Below are 21,016 nucleotides of genomic sequence, written 5' to 3'. Positions count from 1 at the left end.
GTACTGATCTGCAATGTACCTTGTCTTGCTTGACTTTATGCTTAACATCACACAACAACAGCTAAGCGATTTGAATGTACCCTGAAATGCACTCTTGATGCCATAGTGGGCAACTTTACACCCTCATATTTATGTACAGAGTGACTACAAAGAATCTCGAAACAGCTGTCAAACTGTATCAATAACAGGAAACAAAACCATGTAAAGCCGGCACTGAACGCTGCCAAATAGATCGCAGCGGAATCAAGAATTAAGTTCAGAGTAAAGTGGACAGATCACAAGACCTACTGGGCAGAGGCAAAGCAAATGTACAAGAAACGCCTCCTCTCCACAAACCAACCACATACCTCACTCAACCTCTGGATCCCACAAACAGGATTATTACATCTGAAACATGGAACAAGTTGCCGTGGGATTCAAGGCCCAGATTATGAAACAAGCTGAACCCCAATTATCTGCGCATTAGTAAACTCTTAAAAACAAAGCTTTTTCGTACGACTATTCAAATAAGGTCAATCATGGGTTGCACCACAAGAATACCAGTCGGTGTATCCTTGCATCCAACTAGTCTAGAAATCTTTCACAGTTAAAATCTGCTCTCATCTACCATAATTCTTTAAGTTTTCTATAGTGCCTTTAAAGGGACCAGAGAATGAACAAAACACCATCACTATAATGTGTAGACACGACTCAAAATATGTGATGTACACATGTCAACCACCAAGACCAGTTAAGGTCCTCTATATTGTTTATGTGTGACGTCAAAGGAAAACACAAGAGTACAGAAATACCCCATTTGTTGCAACTTAACAAAGAAGTACAAAGACTTTAAGCCTGACAATTTACAATAACTCCAAGGCTTAAAAGCAATTTAATTATTCTTCACCATACAAAACTAAATTTAGAAAAACTGCAGTGAACAATACATCTTTCCCAACGGAAGGCCATATGGGTTCCAATAAATTAATCAATCAATCATTTTACAATCTTATTTTCCATACTTAACCTGCATACTCTGGCTTAAATTGCATTACACCATGGATGGAGTAAAATTCCATCTAAATAGAGTTTATTATTTTTTTGCCTCTTTAGAGTTTGCCAGACAGGATACTCTGTCAAAACATGACGTGTATCCGGTCCACCAACGTACAAGTGCCATAGCCTGCAATGCACTTTTAATACAGCAGATGCGGTATCCAGAAATTTGTGACAGAGTATCCCGTATGGTAAACTCTGAATAAGGTCCGCTGACTCAAAGTGTAGTCGAATTAAATGTCATTGTTCTTAATTTTTTTCAAGCTTGAGTTTTCTTCGTCTACGATAAATACAGTACAGTGTGAAGACAATGGCATTCACTTACCTAAAGCAATCTAATCAACGACTAAAAGAGATTGCACAAGCCTTTCCAATTGTATTTCACACCCTAACGGTATTGTCTAATTATATCACAAGCTTAAAAACTAATTAGTGAGATTTGGTGCCAAAACATACAGTGTAAGAAAAACAGAAAAGATGGGAAATATCAATTTACAGTTTAGGACAAGCCACTTTAAACACAATATACATTTTTCATGTTGAAAAAAAGCAAAACAATAAAACGTCTTACTTGTATATACAGTAGTAACTCTCAAAGAGGTTTGCCTTTTTAACATACCTGATTACCAATTGTCTGTGAAAGTGCATCATGCCATTCGTGGATTAACATTTCATTGTCGGATTGAATTAACAGCTCTGTTCCGTTACGGGTTTTAAGCTAAAAAAATAAAAATAAAAAATACAACAAGTGTTTTTAAAAATAATAATCAGCACGAAGATTATTCCCATGACACACATTAAACTGGCACAATAGAACTGAACAGAATAAGCTGTATGAACAATGACCCTAAACTGGAACTCCGGCATGATAAGGCTGCTGAACACCGTAAATCGAAACCAGGGGTCCCCAACCTTTTCTGTAATGAGAGTTACTTCTGATTAGTTAAAAAAAAAAAAAAAAAACACTGAGGTACTGAAGACCAAGCAACTCGCACATTTTTCCCGCGAGACTCCCATGCCCACCTTTGTTTAATGTATGTCTAATGTCCATGGAGCCAGTTACTATGTTTGAACCAAACAGACTTAATTTCACTATCAATTTCTCCTGTTTAAAACAATGGCTGTATTTTTCTCTTAGGAATGGCACAATGTCTACCAGCCACTAGGAGCACGATGCCTACTGTTTGTTAATGTGACACTTTTGAATATTAGATAATTAAACTGAAGAGTTAACAGTTAACTTTTTAATTTTCTCCCATTTAAAAGTATTCACACACAGCATCTTGCTATCACGCTACCATAACAGACTATATCACTGCTTTCTGTGGAGGTTATTACTCCTCATGTTGATGCCCTATACTTACACCTTTTAGCGCCTTCGGCGTATTTGCAAAGGTGGTGCCTACCAACAAGAATCATTCCTCTTCAGCATTCAAAGGAATAATGCCCACATTTAATTAGTTTACATGAGATATTTCACTCTTCACCTAGGATCCCAGCCTTCCCATCTGAACTGGCATCATAGAACAGGGTTCCTAAGAACAAAGGGATTAACAGAAGTTCTATTTCAGAATCAACAGCCTATTATTGTATTTCCCACCTTAAAGCAGTTTTGAAACATTAATATTTTTTCATACAACAGGCTCAGTGGTCGTCGAACTAGTTCTGAGCATAATAATAGTGACTAACTCTCCACATTCAACCGTCTTCAAAGTGTTTTCCATATGTGTAACAAAAAACAAATGCCTTCCAAGTCGGACATTAACACAAATTTGCACAACAGATGGTTATCACTAAAATGGAGTGGTATTGTTCTTCGACACGGAATAATATGGTGTTAGGAATGGCTTTCGTATTAGATCTCAAAGTTTAAAATGGAAAAGCATTACATTGTTGTGTTACTTTACGGTGGACACACAATTACAGCTGTGCATTCCTCGCAGTTAGTGCAACAGATAGGAAAAATAATAGGTATTATTTTTTGATCCCGAGTCATAGCATAGCAGCGTTTCTTGTTTTTATATGTCTCAAAAGATAATCGTGCTGGTAAATGAGGCATGCTTACAGAGGGAATTCCGTTAAAATCAGCCTCGCATTGCCGCACTCGCAAAGAAGCTAAAGTGAGATCCAGCTTTTTAAACATAAAGAAGACAAATCAATCCCTTGAGAAATGTGCCTTGCAAATACGTCACTCAATGGAAGGCACGCCCTGCTCACTGGAGTCGAATGACAGGACTCAGACTGTGTCCTCGACGCGGCTCACAGACAGCCCCAGCCCCACAGCCACTGCCCCAGGCCATGCCTCCGGTGCTCGCCTGCTGGGAGGGCAGGCCTGTGCTAGACTTGCTCAGGCCCTGTAAGAGCAGCAAGCCAAAGCAGAGATGTGCAATATCCGTAAGCGCAGATCCGTGCAGTGTAAAATAGATGGCGCAGCACCCATCACGATGGAGATTTGGTGCTGCTGGCCTAAAATAAATAATGAAGAGGCCTGCTCACAAAATTAAATGATCAAACCATTCTTACCATGGAAACACACAGCACAATCACATTTTGAAATAAACCAATTACCTTTTTTCCCCCAAAAAATAAGGTCTCAAGCTACTCAGAAGGTGTGGGCAAATACCGATAGCTCACTATAGATCGGTTGGAGGCACGTCATCTAAACAGAATAAACTGCAGGATTACTAAACTGCACTGTTTGTAGAAGAATTTAAAGAAACAACTGTAAGTGAGGATGCTGCAAGTCCGTAACACTGCTCAGTGACATAAATGCTTGCTACTGATATCTCTTCCGACGGTTAGTCCACACGTTCGAATCTTGGCAGGGCCAATTCTACTTTCCATCATTCCAGGGTCGGAAAAATGGAGTGGGCTCATGCTGGGCAGAAATAATGGCTGCAATTTACAGTGCTTAGAGATGGTAATATCATCGTATGTAGAGCTATACAAAAAAGTTATAATCAAACTTCAGGTGGCTTATAAAGAAGGAACATGTGGTAGATCATCAGACAGCAATCTATAAGGTAAGAGTGGATCAGCACGGCGTGTTAAGAGATATAAGAGGTGCGCTGCGAGAAATGAATGAATTGAAGAATTTAAAGTTTCAAGTTAAAGAAAACTGCATCTTTACTACACTAGTTAAATAAATGAACCGGTAAATCAAGCGCAGACTCGTATAACACATAGTGCAAGTCAAACTAAAAATGCAACTATACAGCTCCTCGGCTGTACGGCATAACGCAAAGATCGTAGAACTGCTGCCAGGATCTTAGGCTCTAGGTCATGCCAGTGGAAGACTGGCAGAGTGGTGTAAATGGCAGCCATCTACTCAAAGCCTCATAGAAGGCTGAAATGCTGGACCTGGTTCTGGCACTCAACCGCGAATGCCAGAAAGTAGTTACTAGAGTCACCACAGATAGCGCTTGTCCAATAAACATACAAAGCAGCTGCAACCCTCAGTCTGAGCTCCTGAGGTGGGATGGGGTGGAATAACTGTACTAAACCCTATACATTACATGGAAAATCTATGTCAATTCTTATGATGACAGAAGAAGAGTTAATCGTGCAGTGGGATGAAGATTTTCCACTCTCAAACCTTGCGCATAGAGTTGAAACTAGTTCTCAAAAAACAGCACTACATTTATAGCAGAAAGTAGGGATTTACAGTCGAGGGGCTATGAAGGTAAAAAAACGTTCACAAAGTACTAAATGGCCCACAAAAGAAGTTACTTACCTGTAATTAGTTCTTCACTATTGGTATCTTTCATAGAGTCACATGCTTGAATCATTCTGCGTTGAAGTGGGAGTCCCATGGTACCATTAGAAAGCAGTGTAATGTTAAAAATGAAATGGGAATGCCCATAAAGCCTTCACTTTAATAACATATCTCTATAATTCAAAAGAGCCTGTACTTTAACCAATCATCATCATCATCATTCTTTATTCGGTCAAAACAACAAAAGCTCAAATACAAAGTTATTCCAAATATCATCATACATTAAAAACAGTCCAAACAGAAATAGATACACTTACATTGCCCCCCAGCAGCATAATAAAATGTCATAAAATCATCACAGATCAATAAAATCAATTAAAAGGGATTTGCCTCCCTCGATCATATTCACAGGTCACAATGGATGTCTCCTCCTTAATTTCAGTGCTTGACAGAAAAAAAATAAAAACGCCTGGCATACCTCAGGTGTCTCCACGTGCTGTAAAAAGAACAAACCCTCCTGGTGATTATAAAAAGATCTCCCAGTGAGAACTGGGCGGAGGAAGCATTGTCTAAGAGTAGTATACAAAGTGTAAAATAACAAGTGATTAGTTGTCTGATGTGACCTCCCATCACATGGGCAATATGGCAGAGTAGAAAACCAAGTCCCCATTACAGGGAACGCCACTAAATGTATCAGGTTCCCCCTTAACCACGTAAAATACAAATCTAGATTCCGATGTTTTTACCCAGTTTAGGTAAGCTTCTATGTCTTGAGTTGTTAAACGTGGCATATAAGATTAGACCTTTACCGATTCAAGTGCCATTGAATGCCTCAAATCCTTTTTAGATGTAAAAAACATTTCCTTAGCAAAAATTCTTGTAAAGTGAATCTATTTTGCCTCGTTCACCGAAAAGATAACTCAATCCCAAATCTTTGGGGACATCAGACTACAGGTGTTTAAAAAAGTGTCTAATACATTGATGTATGCTAAAAATAGAGTCCAGTATAGTGCACAGCCTGACACCATGGAAGACTAACTGGAGAAGTAAGGTCACCCCGTTGGGTAGGACCCTCGTATATCAGTTCTACTATAAAGACTTTCTAAAATGTGCAATATAGGGGGAAGGGGGCAATCCTAGCCTGCTGTAAAATATCCCACAGTCTGGGCCTGTACACTAGGTCAAAGGCACAGGAGGGATCCATAAATGCCATCGGTATGGCCCCTCTCCTCCTTGACTTATTTCCCTAAAATCAGCAATAGATTTGGGCATGCTCAGTGGTTCCAAAGCCCAGACGAAACCCACATTGAACCTCTGAAATGAATGATGCTTCCATTGCCCAGTCTTCTAATTTTGCCCTTCCAAAATTTTTGCCAGAAGCATCAAGCAGCGTGATGGGCCAGTAATTTGCAGGGGAATTTCTATCACCCTTTTTCAAAAATGGGGACAATGTTAGATTCCCTCCACAACTCTATGGGACCCTCTATCTCTATGGCTTTAAAACATCTGTAATCAGGTGTGCACAAAAATCAAGACTATTTATAAAGCTCAGCTGGGAACCAATCTGACCCTGATGCTTTTCCTGTTGCTGAACTCAGAATTGCCTTACGTACATCCCCTCCTGTGATAGTCTTACTAAATTCTGAGAGATCCCAACGCAAGTCTAATGAAGCCAGTGGCACTAAGGGCACGTCTTCCTCACTAGGCAGGTTAAAAAAGTTTGTGAAATGCACGACCTATTCTCATCCCAATATATGACATTCTATACTTGTTAGTGTTTTTTAGTAAAAAAGCGCTGATTCATAACCTCCCAGAACACCCCATTATATTCAAAAGCGCTGCACACTCCAGATCTTCCCAAGCTCTATTTCTAATATCAGCTTTTATTTTCTCATTTGTTTATACTCCCTTCTAGCTATTTTAACTGCAATCTGGCCATATGGTAATACATTTGTGATTCTTTAAATGTTTACAGGCGTTAGTAGATTCAGAGTTGAACCGAGATTTAGCAGGGAGATATTTTCTGGGCTTTTCTAGAAAAAGCATATATGATATCGAATTGCACATCTTACTACAACCTTTTTGAAAGCTCTTTGCATTTGCAGTATTCGAGAGGCAACATGTGATCTCTGATAGAGGATTTGAGGATCTCAGTTAAAATATTCAAACAGTCCACATGTTTCCACCTTCTTCGTATCCCCTTATTTGGTGCATACATTATGGGAGGTTTTACTTTGGGCAATTATGGCACCTAAAGATGGAAGCGCAAGGCTAATGATTATGGGAGTATGATCACTAAATGGAGAAGGATACACCTCAAGATTTGTCAATAGAGGGGCCAAATTATTGGAAAACAGTATGTGACCAATAGTGCAGCCTTTCCATCCACCTATAAAGGTTGGATCATCCACCTGGCATCACTATACAACTTAAATGTTATTAGCAAGGATTACCCTTGGTAAAGCTCCATTATAAGTTGAGTGGTGAAAATGGCCAACATCCTCTCCTTGGCCATCTTTAATTCCACAGACCTGGGATTCACTATATGCACACTTATTGATAGTGACATCACCTGCCTAGATAAGTGAAAAAAACGATTATTACTTACTAATCAATTCAACAATAGTGCGTTCCAAATCCTCAACAATCCCTACAGGTTGTTGAGAGAAATGTTTCCAATAACAATTAATCAATACAAGCTTACCTACTCTGTGTAGGGACAATTTTACTATTTGATAATAGGAGTTGGATTTCAACATCCGAACTTCCTAAATTCTGAAGGAGGGTAGATACCATAACTTACACCACCCCCTGCTCTCAAGAGATGGAACAGCAGGAGAACAAAACGTTTTAAATCCATCAATACCAACAAAATCTGAAACCCAAGTTCTCTGGCAACAAATAACATCAAAACTTTTAATAAAAGATAATCATTTGTTGTTACACTTCGAGCTTAGCCAACCACAGTCCAAGTAAGGAGCGGTATGTCCCTTGACCACCTAACAGGAGTATTTAATTAATTAAAGCACTGATTCCTCCTGTCTCAGACTGAAACAACACAGCCTTTGTCACCTCGGGAACAGCAAGAGTAAGTGACCCTTCCAACACAGGTGAATTGCTGCTAGCAAAGTTTAGCTGGACATGTTCCCCACATGGGTCAGAATTTATCTATAAATGTTACTTCAAATGGGAGTATGAGATTTCAGTTACCAAGAAGCCAAGGATATCAGAAGAGAAGTGACCCACCTGGTCCTTTATAATCATTTTTTAAGGCCCTATTCCAGAGGAACAAGTTACTTACCTTCGGTAACGCTTTTTCTGGTGGATACACTAGCTACCTGTGGATTCCTCACCTTATGAATTCGTCCTTGAGCCAGCATCCGACGGAAAGTCTTCTTCCTAGCTGTCCACGTCGACGAGGACGTCATAATGGCACGGCTTCACGTGACTCAGTCTGACGTCAACGTGCCAATAAGAGGTCCTCGTCGGCGTTCTGACGTCAGTGTCACCTAATTTTTTACGTGCCTTTGAGGCGAACAGGTGAGAACCGACCCAAAAACCGTAAAGAAAATATATATACACACAATAACATTTCCCATTAAACGCATATGTTTACATATATATAGAAAAACACACACACACACATATATATATATATATATGTATATATATATATATATATATATAAATACATATCTCCAGATAAACAAAAATCAACCATTTACAAGATAATGGTGAAATCAGGCAGGCAACGGGGAGGCAGGAGGGACTGTAAGGAATTCACAGGTAGCTAGTGTATCCACCGGAAAAAGCGTTACCCAAGGTAAGTAACTTGTTCTTCTGATGGATACAACTACCTGTGGATTCCTCACCTTATGAATAGAGTCCCAAAGCCGTACCGCACTCAGTGGTGGGTGCCCGCCTGATTACACCAAGAAATCTATCAATACCGAGCGGGCAAAATGACCGTCCCTCCTCACTTCAGAGTCCAAACAATAATGTTTTCCGAAGGTATGGAGGGAGGCCCAAGTTGCCGCTTTACAAATGTCCACTAATGGAACTCCTCTCGCTAGGGGCCGAAGAAGCAGACTTAGCCCTAGTAGAATGGGCCCTGATACCTTCAGGAGGAACCTTCTTTGCCAGAGAGTAACAAACTTTTATACATAGGATGACCCACCTGGAGATTGTTAGTTTCTGGACCGCTCTGCCCTTCCGCTGTCCAACATACCCTACGAACAGCTGATCATCCAGACGAAAGTCTTTTGTCCTCTCCAGGCAGAAACTCAGCACCCTCTTAGGGTCCAACCGATGGAGCCTCTCTTCATCCTTAGAGGGGTGGGGAGGAGGGTAGAACGAGGGAAGGGTAATAGACTGCCCTATACGAAAAAGAGTGACAACTTTTGGCAGAAAAGCCGCCCTGTTTTTCAACACCACTTTATCAGGGAAAAACATGGTAAAAGGAGGTTTAACAGAAAGGGCTTGAAGCTCCCCAACCCTCCTAGCAGAAGTAATCGCAATCAAGAAAACAGTCTTTAAGACCAAGTATCTCAACAGCCATGAATGCATAGGCTCGAAAGGCGAACCCATCAGAAATGTCAATACCAGATTCAAATCCCACTGAGGCATGAGAAAGGGCGTTGGAGGAAATTTATTAACTAAACCCTTAATGAACCTATTTACAATTGGAGATTTAAATAAAGAAGGCTGGTCCAGAAGGCAAAGAAAAGCCGACAAAGCCGCCAAATAACCTTTAACCGTAGCTACTGTACAGCCTTTCCTTGCTAAATCAAGAGCAAACAAAAGAATATCTGAAAGGTGGGCCTTTAAGGGAACTTTTTTGATTCTCTCGGCACCAAACCACAAATTTTTCCCACCTACCGGCATAAATGAATTTTGTGGAGTGTCGCCTGTACGACAGAATAACATCCACTACATCCGGTGGGAGTGAAAAGGAACTCAGGTTGCCCCGTTCAGTCTCCAGGCATGAAGGTGCAGGCTCTGGAGGTGGGGGTGTAGAACCTGCCCCTGCGACTGCGAGAGGAGGTCTGCCCTGAGCGGGCGACAGAGCGGAGGCCACAGAGAGTTGAAGCAGGTCTATATACCATACCCTTCTCGGCCAGTCCGGAGCCACCAAGATGACTTGTGCCCGGTCTTGACGAACCTTCCTCAGAACCCGAGGAATCAACGGTACGGGGGAGAAACACTTAAAGCAACTGGCCGCTCCAGGACATCTGAAACGCATCCCCCAACGCTCCTTGCAACGGATAGTGGAGGCTGCAGAACAACGGACAGTGCGCTTTCTCCAGAGTGGCGAATAGATCCACCTGAGGCGTACCCCACATTCCGAAGATGTAGAGGACCAGGTCCGGATGGAGACGCCACTCGTGATCTACTGAGAAGTGACGACAGAGAACATCCGCACGGACATTCAGTGCTCCGGCCAAATGATTTGCTATTAAGCAAATCTGATGGTCCTGAGCCCAGGACCAGAGTCGCGGAGCCTCTCTGCAGATAAGGTACGACCCTACACCTCCCTGCTTGTTTATATACCACATCACAGTAGTGTTGTCCGTCAGGATCTGAACTGACTGACCGCGAAGGGAAGGGAGGAAGGCCTTGAGCGCCAAACGTATCGCCTGCAACTCCAACAGATTGATATGCAACATCTGTTACGCTGGAGACCAATGACCCTTGATCGCCAGGTCCCCCAGATGAGCTCCCCACCCTAGAGTGGAAGCATCAGATAATACTGTGGCCACAGGAGGTGGTAGTGAAAACGGTTTTCCATGGGAAAGGTTGCCGTCCACTGTCCACCAATGAAGATCCGCTACAGCGTCCCTGGAGATCTTTATTGAATCGCCGAGATCTCCTTTGTGCTGGAACCACTGCCTGCGGAGGCACCACTGAAGAGCCCTCATATGCCAGCGAGCGTGAGTGACCAACAGAATGCAAGAAGCAAACAGACCTAGCAGGCGTAAGACCTTGAGGACTGGAACTGCCGCTCCAATTTGAAACATTGGAATCAGTGCCTGAATGTCTCAAACCCGCGGAGGCGGGGGGTAGGCCCGAAACAATGTTGGGTCCAGTACTGCCCCTATGAACAGGAGGCGTTGAGAGGGCTCCAGGTAAGATTTGGGTACATTTACTGAAAAACCCAGATCGAACAACAACTGAGTTGTCATTCACAGATGAGACAACACAAGCTCCGGAGTCTTGGCTTTGATCAACCAATCGTCCAGGTAGGGAAAAACCGCTACTTCCCTCCTTCTGAGATGTGCTGCAACAACCGCCATCACCTTCGTAAAAACCCGAGATGCTGCAGTAAGTCCAAACGGAAGGACCGCAAACTGGTAGTGTTGCGTCCCGACCACAAACCGGAGATACTTCCTGTGCGACTTGATTATTGGAATATGAAAGTACGCATCCTGCAAGTTGACAGACACCATCCAGTCTCCTTCGTTCAACGCCAATAGTACCTGCGCTAGGGTCAGCATTTTGAATTTCTCCTGTTTGAGGAACAAATTCAAAATCCTCAAATCTAGAATCGGTCTTAGGCGACCGTCCACTTTGGGAACAGGAAATATCTTGAATAACACCCCTGACCCCTTTCCTGCAACGGCACCAACTCTATTGCGCCCTTTGACAACATGGTCATGACCTCCTGTTGTAACAGGAGATGGTCTTCTGAACAAAATGAGGGACGGGGGGAAAAGGGAGGAGGGTACTCCTGAAAGGGGAGAGCATTACCTTTTCCCACAATTTTTAACACCCACGAGTCCGTTGTAATCGACTCCCACTTTTGGAGAAAAAGGCTCAATCTTCCCCCTACAGGAGAAGTATGGACAAAGTGGGGAAAACTAGGGCTGCTTCTGCTGTTGTCCACCGGAGGAGGAGGATGAAGATGAAGGCTGCTGGGCTGGCCCTCTAGCTCTACCCCTACCCTGCCCTCTAAAGGCACGATAGGGTGGATTGGCAGGTTGCTGGGCCAAGTATTGGGACCTCCGAAAGGCAGAGCCACGTGTAAACCCCCTAAACCTGCGAAAAGGTCTATAAGATGCTGCAGCAGAAGTCTGTAAGCCCAAAGACTTAGCTGTTGCCCGACAGTCCTTAATCTGTTCAAGGGCTGAATCCGCCTTGTCTCCAAAGAGCTTTTCTCCATCGAATCGCAGATCCATTAAGGTGGATTGAACGTCCGATGAAAATCCAGAGGACCTTAACCAGGCATGCCTCCTAGTAGCCACAGATGTTCCCATGGCCCTGGCTACCGAATCAGACGTGTCCAGGCCAGACTGTATTTGCTGTGCAGCAGCCTATGCATCCATAAAAAGAGACCCAAATGACTTTTGCATCTCCTGTGGCAGATCCTTGGCCATCTCTTTAGCTGAGTCCATAAGGGCATGGACATATCTGCCCAGCACACAGGTTGAATTAGTATGCTTGAGCGCCATACAACAGGATGAAAAGATCTTCTTCGAAGACTGCTCCATCCTCTTGGATTCCCTATCAGTTGGGACTCCAGGGAATGCTCCAGGAGCAGACTTTGCATGGCAAGACGCCTGGACTACTAAACTTTCATGAGTCGGATGTCGTGACAGGAAAACCGGATCTCCTGGTGCACGCCTATGTCTCCTCGCCACTGCCCTGTTCACTGCAGGAGTCATAACTGGCTTCCTCCACAAGTCCAATATAGGCTCAGTTAAAGCCTCATTGAAAGGCAGCAAAGGATCAGCACTGGACGCCGAAGGATGCAACACCTCTGTGAGCAGGTTAGTTTTCACTTCCGCCACAGACAAAGGCAAGTCCAGAAACTCTGCTGCCTTCCTTACCACCGTATGGAAGGATGCAGCCTCTTCTGTAAACTCCCCCGGAGACGCAACGTCCCACTACGGGGAAGTATCCAGCCCACTTGCAGTGGCCAGACCCTGGAATTCATCCAAAGGCTCAATCTCACCTTCCTCCAGCTGTCTGTATTATTCCTCCTCCAAAAGTCTTAAAGCCTTCCTCTGAGACTGAAGATGAGTATCCATAGCCGACGTCGACAAAGAATCCGAAGACTTCGAACCTCGGAAAGGCCCAGGAAGAGATGGTTGACTTCTGGCCTCACCTGGCGCCGACACGGAGTCCAACGATGACCTCCGAGGAGTTGGTTGGCAGGAAAGCGATGGAGCCGGTCTGGAAGTAGACATCATCGACGTCGAATGGCGCGGTGATGGCGTCGGCTGACGCGATGGTCGAGCCACCGTCACAGGTGGTGAACTCCCAGGAGATACCCTCGGCGCAGATCATCAGCTGGACAAAAGGGCATGTACGGAGCCGCTTTATACAGTGCCGGAGAGCCCGAATCAAATGCCAATGGCCCCGTGGGACCCACCGGTGCACCAGCAGGGGCCATAGATTGAAAAACGGCATACATTGCATAAAAAAATGCAGCCGGATCCGCCCCTGGAGCCGGGAAAGCAGGGTACTGCTGAGTCGAGGACTGCTGTACATCAGGCTCCCTCGACGCCAGTGAAAATTGAGGGCTATGATGAGCAACCTCAAAGACAGACGGCGCCGGCGAGAACTCCGGACTCCTGGGCTGAGGGGTCACAGTAGGGCTCATCTCCCATGTCTTCTGGCGTCGAGAAGACCGAGACATCGATCGGCTCCGCTCGGCGCCGAGAGTCATGACGGCGCCGTGAATCATGATGACATCCATTCTTATGCTTTTTTGGTGAAGCATGGGAGGAATCCCTCTTATGGCCCTTCTTCGCTTTCGCTAAAAAAAGCTTCGCCTCACGCTCTCTTAAAGCCTTAGGGTTCATACTCTGGCACGATGAACATCCTTCAACATCATGCTCAGAACTAATGCACCAAATACAGCCCGAATGAGGGTCGGTCACTGACATCCGACTCCCACACTCTCTACATGGCTTGAAACCGGGCTTCTTTGGAGGCGACATTGTAACCACCAAAAGACGCAACAGTAAACAACGAGCCAGGAAGAAAAACCATTGGCGTCGAAGGCACAGAAAAAAGGAAAACTGACGTCAGAACGCCGACGAGGACCTCTTATTGGCACGTTGACGTCAGACGGAGTCACATGAAGCCGTGCCATTATGACGTCCTCGTCGACAGCTAGGAAGAAGACTTTCCGTCGGATGCTGGCGCAAGGACGAATTCATAAGGTGAGGAATCCACAGGTAGTTGTATCCATCAGAATTATAATGCACAAACCCTTTATCAACCCGGGGCCTCCATAAGGGGACCCCTCCTTGCTGGCCTTCCAGTGTACAGCAAGACCTTGATTGGTCAACAGAGAGGGTAAGTCAATCATTTGTAGCCAGTCCAATAGGCAAAAATATGAGTCGGCACTGGAGGGCCTCCAATAGGTCTACTCTGGGATGAACAGAGTTTCTTCTTTACTCCTGCCCCATAAATTAACAGAGATAGGGTGATAGAAATAACCCAGAGAGACAATCTTTATAGATGTCAAAGGCACCCCCCCCCCCCAACGCCTGGCCTATTACCAGGTATTAGTAGGTGATGCGTCAAGGTTGCATACCTGCAGTTGACCACTATACAATCCCTCTCTTTGTTTTTGAGGAAGGGGTCAATCCATTGGGCTCTCCTCACAAAAATAATATCCTCATATTCCCTGGTGCAAAGTCAATGTTCCTGGAGAACCAATGACAAATGTTATTTTTCAATTCAGTGTGTGTCCCATATCTATGCGTCTGAGCAGGTGGAAAGCCCATCACTACCGCCACATATGGGTCACAGTCAGGTGGCAGATTTAAGGACTCTTGAGGTTCCACCAAGATATGCTGGATGAGCTTATTTTCATTACCACTTTGTCCTACAGGCCTAACTTGACAGGTGCCTCCCTCAAACCTACCTGTGTGTGGCACACACCTTGACCCGTCCTCTATCACAGGCCTAGTTGTCATGCTTTCTCCATAACAGGGGTTAGGGATCCTTTTAAACGAAGAAGTTGATCTCACCTCCCGAGCCCTACTGAACGGATTTACACCAAATAACAGGCATTGGCAATAGGTCTCACATTTGCAAAAGTTAGAGCTATAGGCATTGTAAATAAAAATGTCTTTTACCTATGTGTTTTGGTTTGGAGTGGTGTGGATGTATGTGGTGTGCAGTGGAATTATGTGGGTTGGATTGGAACTGTTAGCTGTGGAATTGTGTGGGGTAGAATTGTGTGGAGTGGATTTGTGTAGTGCAATTATTTGGCATGTTGGTTTACGGGATAGGGGTAACAGCTGCACAGAATAGATAGGAAGATAGAGAGAGACAGGCAGTTTGTGCATGAAGTGGTGAATGAACTCCAGACAAAGGAGCAGAAAGTGTGAGAAGGGGAGAAAGAAAGGTAGTTGGCAAAGATGGAGCACCTTTGTACGCAGAAGACACTTCAGGAAGAGGAGGAGAGTATGGGATTGAGAGACGAAAACCTTGAAGACACAGGAAAGGAGAGAGAGCGGGACTGGTTGCTTTTTCCAAAGAAACCTTATTAACCTCAAAGTAAGACAGGTGTTCAAGAGGGTATACTCATCACCTACGGGCATTTAGCATTCCCTGGCAGGACAACTGCATTTTCAGAAAAGTGCCAGATGAGAGCCTACAAAAAGATATTTCAGATCCCTATCCTAACCAGACATGCAGGGTTACGTTTAGAGTTTAATATAACAAAAATGGACACCCTGTGTAAGTTGGATATAATCAAGCTCTTCCATGGTGTCTGTAGGGTCAATCAGGACAGCCTGAGGGGGTTCCCTGAACATAATCCTTAAGGATAAAGCAAGTAGTTGGGCTACTCAGACAAGCCGAGGAATATTTCAACTTAATACCCACCTATTCGCTGGACCCTCTCATAGGAAAGGCTCTCCTAAAAAGACCTTGAAAGACCAGAGCATACAAATGTCTAGAGAGAAAGACAGCCATAATAAAGAATATCACTGGAGCAGAGGGCTTGGCCGAGTCCCAATTGTCCAACCATGCATGAAAACAGGTTTAGGAGCCCCCGTGTTTCAGAATATTTTGTCAATGCGTCTCCTAACACTCCCTGTTGTGGATTTTAAACATAATTGGAAGCCTCCATGGAGTGTTTCTCAGGATTGTGCATTCTGCAAATAACATGCTGAATCTATACGACACCTAGTAAGTTGCTGTCCACAATTGGCTTTGGACACGCGCCTTCTACTAAAACCGCTTTTCCTGAAATATGGAGTGCAATCATGCTCTGATGCCATAAAGTTAATATTCAGGGCCGATATCCCAATGGAACTTGCTCGCTATCGGATATGTTTTGCTACTATAAGACTGGCCCTACAGAATGCCCAGTGTCTCCAACGTGCAGAAACAAAAAAGGAAGAGGCAGCCACCAAAAACAGCATTAACGAAGCAGTTTACTCACCCATGAAAGGCCCACAATAGCATTAGACTTCGAGCTAGACAGTGGACTGGTAGGACAGTCTGGGTGTCCCTGTTCTAACTTCAGAGCATATTATTGTGTATTATTGCGGTGCTTTTAGCGCCTTTTTCATCCATTGTCAGCTCCTTGATAGTCTGAGATTCTGAGCTAGACTTTAGAGAGATAGGCTAGACAGGGAATCCTTGTTTCTTTTCTTCTTGCAGCTCTCACCAGTGTGCATTATTTTACTTGGTCTTACCGTGGCTATCTTAATCCTCAGTCTGTAGGGAAGTCTGGCATAGGCAATCATTCCGCCATGGGGGTGCCTGTGCACACTAATGGATGAAACTATGCGATAACTTCATGCACTTCCTAGTACTGGCACCTCAGTTCTAAGTTTTTAGATCTAGTATGACTGTTAATATTATTAGACGTTATGATTGCCTTTGCTAGAGCATTCACAGACACGCAGACTGCATTATAGGTAGAACGCTTATATGCTTAAAGACACTAGAATGGATAACAAGGACAGGCTTCTGATTCTAGCATACTTTGCACTCTTCTCATTGACACTTGCAATCATATGCAGTGAGGTTGAGGAGATTGCATATGCCTAGAAGTATTTTATGGGAATGTATTTGTACTGTATTTTATGCAATGATTTTAAGTAAATATGCAATAAAAGCTATTACTACTAATCACCAACAAAAAAATTTGGCTTCAGTCAACTGTGAGATTGTACGCATATGCTTATAAGATTTGTCACTGTACATGCAACAACATAGAAATGAAGTAGCACAGGAAGCATTGATGACAGGGGAAGTTATTTAAAAAAAAAAAAAAAAAAAAAAAAAAAAAAACATACACAAGAGCACAGAGGGCAATAAAGAAAGATGAAAAGCAGCAAATAAAGCAGCTGCAAGGCTTTTTACCAACATGGCGCCCGGAGGTAAACAAGTCAGAGGGCACCTCTGGAAAGTTGCCAGCAAAAATTATTTAGCTGCTGGCGGATGCAACTACCACACATCCTGCCATACTTAATATGGACACCAGAGAATCTTACAAGCAATTTTATAGTGTGCAGACGTCTAACAGGGTATAAAAACAAACACTGCCATTGTAAATGACAATCTTCTGCCTATATGTCTTGGTTTGGAGTAGAGTGAACGTATGGGGTGTGGAGTGGAATTATGTGGGTTGGATTGGAATTAGTGGCAGACTTGTGTGTGTAGTGGATTTGTGTAGTGGAATTATGTGGCATGGTGGATAGATAGGGGTGAGAGCTGCATAGAATAGATAGTCCTTATCAGGCTGTGTAAACACCAATATATACTGACTCTGAGATACAAAAACATTAAGGTATGCCGATGTCAAGATTGGCTGATGTCAAAGTATGGTGATGTCAAAGTATGGTGATGTCAAGATACCCCATTGTCAAGATATGCCGACTTTAGCATACAACAACATCAGAATTTGCTGATAAGGCCTGAAAAAAGTTGTAGTGGTAATGCATGCATGCCACCTATCTTTAATCCTTATTAAGTACATATTCATACCTGCATATTATACACCTGCATGGGAAATAGATGGATGGACAGAGGTGAGTGTTTGAAAGACAGTGGGTGGTTAAATGGATGGACAGATGTAGATGGATGTTGGAAGGACAGTGCGTGGGTGGACTAATGGAGGGAGCTTGGTGTTTGAAGGACAGTGGGAGGGTGGATGGACAGACAGAGGTGTTTGTTGGAAGGACAATGAGTGGGCAGACCGAAGGACAGAGCGGGTGGATGGATGAACGGGCAAATGGATGGATAACAAAGGCTACGAATTCTAACATAAAGTGTGTGTGTGTGAGTCTCAATATATGCATTATTGGGAACTTGAGTTGATTTCACCGTTTTGTTGCACGTTACAGTACGTACTGTCGCTATTTCATATTCATGTGCTATTTTAAGTTATCACACCTGCTTCTTGAGCTAGCATGATCCATATTCACAATAGTGCACTACATACATATGATGCTTGGAGAAAAAGTAACTTATGGCGTACTGACCAATCAGTAGCGCTTGCCTCTTTAGAATCTGAGGGATCCACCACCAGCGTGCTCGCTCTGTGGACTGCTTGCTACAGGGAGCAATGATGTTCGCTGTGTGTGCACATATTGCACCATAGATTGCCAGTCAGTCTTCAGGTCCCTCTGGCCCATGACTTGGGCCAATTAAACCACTGCAGAAGCCTAGCTGCTGTACTGTTATTTGCTAAGTATCTACGTGCATTCACAAAAGTGCTCGTGAACAAGACTGCATAACTACACGAAATGTATAGAGAAAGGTACAAAAACGAAAGGGGAGAACTAGACAAAAATAAAAAATAAATATATAGTGAAAACATATAGACAAGGCAAGGGGGTGTGAGGAGGAGGTTAACAGTTGAAGTATTAAAAAAAAAAAAAGTCAAGTAAAATTGAAAAAAAGAAGGGGCGCACATAGAAAATGGGAAAAGATGGGCTGAATGGTAAAAGAGGCAGAGCGCTCAAGTGTCACAAAAGGTAGGCAGAAAAGTTTCAGATAGATATTAAATGGGAAAAAAAGACAGACAGAAAGCAAAGATAACAAGGACAAGGAAGACATGCCAACATCCATGCCTTCCCTTAGGACCAAGACTGCCGACTTTGTAACTGGGGAACCAGAGTTTGAGACCCAGTGTCAGCTCTCCAGTCAGTGATTGTGGACACATCATTTCATCTTCCCTGTGCCTAAAAAAAAAAAAGCAGAACAAAGGAAGCAAGGATCTATGGAGGGAGCAAGCATCTGCCCTTAAGGGAGCAGGATGAGGGGTTGGCAAAGAGGGAGGAGGTCAGGTGATGAGAAAGCAAGAGAAATAGTACCTCAATTTCGTCAGGAGCAGCAGACTGGCACTAATTAAGTTAAATCAGTGCTTGATCCCTGCTCCATGACAGGACCAGAAACGATGTCATGCCTGAAGTGGACGAATTACCAGGTTGTAAAGAGGAGTATCAGGTAAGCCGCCAAATGGGGAGTGACACACAGGCTCCAACCCCTTTTGTAACTACAACAGTGTCTCGCAAGCGATGGGCATGCGCTAGCGCATGCTATTGCAGGCTCGACCCTAAAAAGGGCTCTTTCTGGACCAAGAGCTAACTTTCTGCCAAATTTGGTGTAATTTCCCGCAGTGCTTTTTGCACTATCATTGTTCAATTTTGCCTATGAAAACGAACATTGGAAAAGCTCTAAATTTCACCTTCCCTTGATCTCAGCCCCTGCTTGGCAGATTGCCCTACAATTTTCGAGACAGCAGCTCATGTGACTGTTAAATATTTTTAGAACATTTTGTGAAGATTCCTCAAGCGACGCTCAAGATACAGCAAGCAAAAAACAGCTTTTTCTATAAGTCTTAACTATAACTACCTAGTGGAAACCGTCACTAGGTAATACATACATATGGAAAATGTTACTTAACCAGTAGACATCTGTTCATGGTATGTAGTGCTGCAGGCTCACATGCTTTGCATAAGTCCGCCATCTAGTGTTGGGCTCGGAGTGTTACAAGTTGTTTTTATTCGAAGAAGCTTTTTCAAGTCACAAGATTCAAGTGACTCCTCTCGGTGATAGTGCGCATGGGCATCGAGTCCCTTGTTAGACTGTTTTCCCGCAGGAGGGTGAAGTAAAGTGTGAAGAAATGTGTATAATTATATTATAATATTATTTATATATATATATATATATATATATATATATATATTTTATATGTATAGTAAGGAAATGAAGTTGTCCATGCAGCATATATTGAAAATGTCACTTACCCAGTGTACATCTGTTCGTGGCATCAGTCGCAGTAGATTCGCATGTTCTGCAATAGCTCGCCATCTGGTGTTGGGCCGGAGTGTTACAAGTTGTTTTTCTTCGAAGAAGTCTTTCGAGTCACGGGACCGAGTGACTCCTCCTTTTGTCTCCATTGCGCATGGGCGTCGACTCCATCTTCGATTGTTTTTCCCCGCAGAGGGTGAGGTAGGAGTTGAATTGTAGTAATAGTGCCCATGCAATGGAGTGACTAAGTATGCACCTATTTAAGGTTGAGATGATACATATATAAATAATTGAAGGTAACTTCCAAACTGCTACAGGCTCCCGGGGAGGCGGGTGGGCACATGCGAATCTACTGCGACTGATGCCACGAACAGATGTACACTGGGTAAGTGACATTTTCAGTTCGATGGCATCTGTCGCTGTAGATACGCATGTTCTGCAATAGACTAGTAAGCAGTTATTTCCCCAAAAGCGGTGGATCAGCCTGTAGGAGTGGAAGTAGTCTGAAATAATGTCCTTAATACAGCTTGACCTACTGTGGCTTGTTGTGCGGATAACACGTCTACACAGTAGTGCTTGGTGAATGTGTGAGGCGTAGACCATGTGGCTGCCTTACATATTTCTTGCATTGGGATGTTTCCTAGAAAGGCCATGGTAGCACCTTTCTTTCTGGTTGAGTGTGCCCTTGGTGTAATGGGCAGCTGTCGTTTAGCTTTAAGGTAGCAGATTTGGATGCATTTAACTATCCATCTGGCTATACCTTGTTTTGAAATTGGGTTTCCTGCGTGAGGTTTTTGAAATGCAATAAAGAGTTGTTTAGTCTTTCTGATGTGTTTTGTTCTGTCAATGTAATACATTAATGCTCTTTTGACATCTAATGTATGTAGTGCCCTTTCAGCTACGGTATCTGGCTGTGGAAAGAACACTGGAAGTTCCACTGTTTGATTTAGATGGAACGGTGAAATAACCTTTGGCAAAAATTTAGGATTGGTCCTTAGGACGACTTTATTTTTGTGTAGTTGTATAAAAGGTTCC

At 43.5% G+C, this 21,016-nt stretch overlaps 1 protein-coding gene across 6 annotated transcripts in view; it reads right to left on the bottom strand.

Moving 5' to 3' along the window:
* ARHGAP12 (Rho GTPase activating protein 12) overlaps nt 1-21,016 on the bottom strand; it is a 455,441-nt gene that overhangs the window by 98,545 nt on the left and 335,880 nt on the right. For all 6 annotated transcript variants that reach the window (XM_069211253.1, XM_069211258.1, XM_069211254.1 and 3 more), the window contains one exon: nt 1,655-1,753. In XM_069211253.1, the coding sequence (XP_069067354.1) occupies nt 1,655-1,753 (99 nt within the window). The remainder of the gene's footprint in view (nt 1-1,654; nt 1,754-21,016) is intronic.

Source organism: Pleurodeles waltl, chromosome 10 (genome assembly GCF_031143425.1).
Source record: "Pleurodeles waltl isolate 20211129_DDA chromosome 10, aPleWal1.hap1.20221129, whole genome shotgun sequence".
Classification (NCBI taxonomy): Eukaryota; Metazoa; Chordata; class Amphibia; order Caudata; family Salamandridae; genus Pleurodeles; species Pleurodeles waltl.
The sequence above is the reverse complement of the archived record's forward strand: the minus strand, read 5'-3'. Positions and strand labels throughout refer to the sequence as shown.